Source organism: Octopus bimaculoides, chromosome 10 (genome assembly GCF_001194135.2).
Source record: "Octopus bimaculoides isolate UCB-OBI-ISO-001 chromosome 10, ASM119413v2, whole genome shotgun sequence".
In the NCBI taxonomy this organism is placed as follows: Eukaryota; Metazoa; Mollusca; class Cephalopoda; order Octopoda; family Octopodidae; genus Octopus; species Octopus bimaculoides.
Genome location: NC_068990.1, coordinates 89395596 through 89396752, shown reverse-complemented (window position 1 = coordinate 89396752; position 1157 = coordinate 89395596). Strand labels below are relative to the sequence as shown.

General features: G+C 36.8%; 1 protein-coding gene across 1 annotated transcript in view; it reads right to left on the bottom strand.

Annotated features, from left to right (window-relative positions):
* Positions 1-28: 28 nt before the first annotated feature.
* LOC106869406 (GATA-type zinc finger protein 1) overlaps positions 29-1157 on the bottom strand; it is a 10301-nt gene continuing 9172 nt past the window's right edge. Inside the window, exon 5 of the mRNA XM_014915131.2 lies at positions 29-379. Within this exon, the coding sequence (XP_014770617.1) occupies positions 256-379 (124 nt within the window). The 3' untranslated portion in view covers positions 29-255. The remainder of the gene's footprint in view (positions 380-1157) is intronic.

The window sequence follows — 1157 nt, the reverse complement described above, 5'->3', positions numbered from 1 at the left end:
TATATATATATATATATGTTACACCCGATGTTGAATGGAAATATTTGTTCCTGGAGCAGGTAAAATAATCTCAGCAGCTTTATTTTCTGGCAATTATGTAAATCATTATTTTCTGCCCTTCACTTTCAGAAACAAAGTTGGAATATATATCTTATCCTAGTAGCATATTTACCAGACAGACTTGTGTACAATTTTTTTATTGAAGTGGCAAGTAAAGCAGTTGTCATATTAAAGTATCTTTTACAAGTAAATGATTTAGTTTCTTCGGTTCGTTGTAAATCGCAACATTGAATCACAGCGAAGACACTTGGGGTAGGTCTTGTCATCCTTTTTGGGAACGTGCCAACATTCACTGCAACGAATTCTGTATTTTTTGTACCTGTAAAAAATATGGAAAAGACACAAAACTAAAAATATATAAAACTTGTTTAGAAAGCATTGTTGAAAAATTTCTTAATGAACCGTTTTAAAGAAGAAAAACAATACACATTGACAATAAGCATTGCAATACCAAAGTGACACTACATTATCAATAAAACATTTTCTTAATGGACTGAGAGATTGAGAATGAAGAACCTTAAATTTGCTTGTTTTCTTTTGTTATTGTTGCCTTGACGCCCCCAGGCAAAGAAGTAGGATCTCCCAAGACATAAATAGAGGTAGTCTGGCCGTGGTAGGAGTGTTAAGTAGCAGTTGTGTAGCGGTCATCCTAAGGTGCTAGATAGCAGTAGCTTGAGACATAACAGTTATACAAGCTGAGGCAGAGAGGATGGACGTTTTTTGAAAGATTCACAAAAATCATTAATTTTAGCTGCAAACAAATTTTGACATCAAAATCAAGTGTGTAAAACAATATTCATCATGTGGTGTCCAGTTTCATTGATGCATTTCTGAAGGCATCCACTCTCTCCAGCGTTGCTCTGTCGATTTGAGCGACTTCCACATGAATAGCTTCCTTCAAATCATCCAATGTATATACACACATGCTTTGAGGTTTCCCCGCACAAGAAACAATCACACCTGGACAAATAAGGGGACTAAGAGGGCCAAGGAAAGTCAGCAAACCTGGAAATGAGCTGGTCATCAGAGAGAGAGAGAGAGAGAGAGAGAGAGAGAGAGAGAGAGAGAGAGAGAGAGAGAGAGAGAGAGAGAGAGAG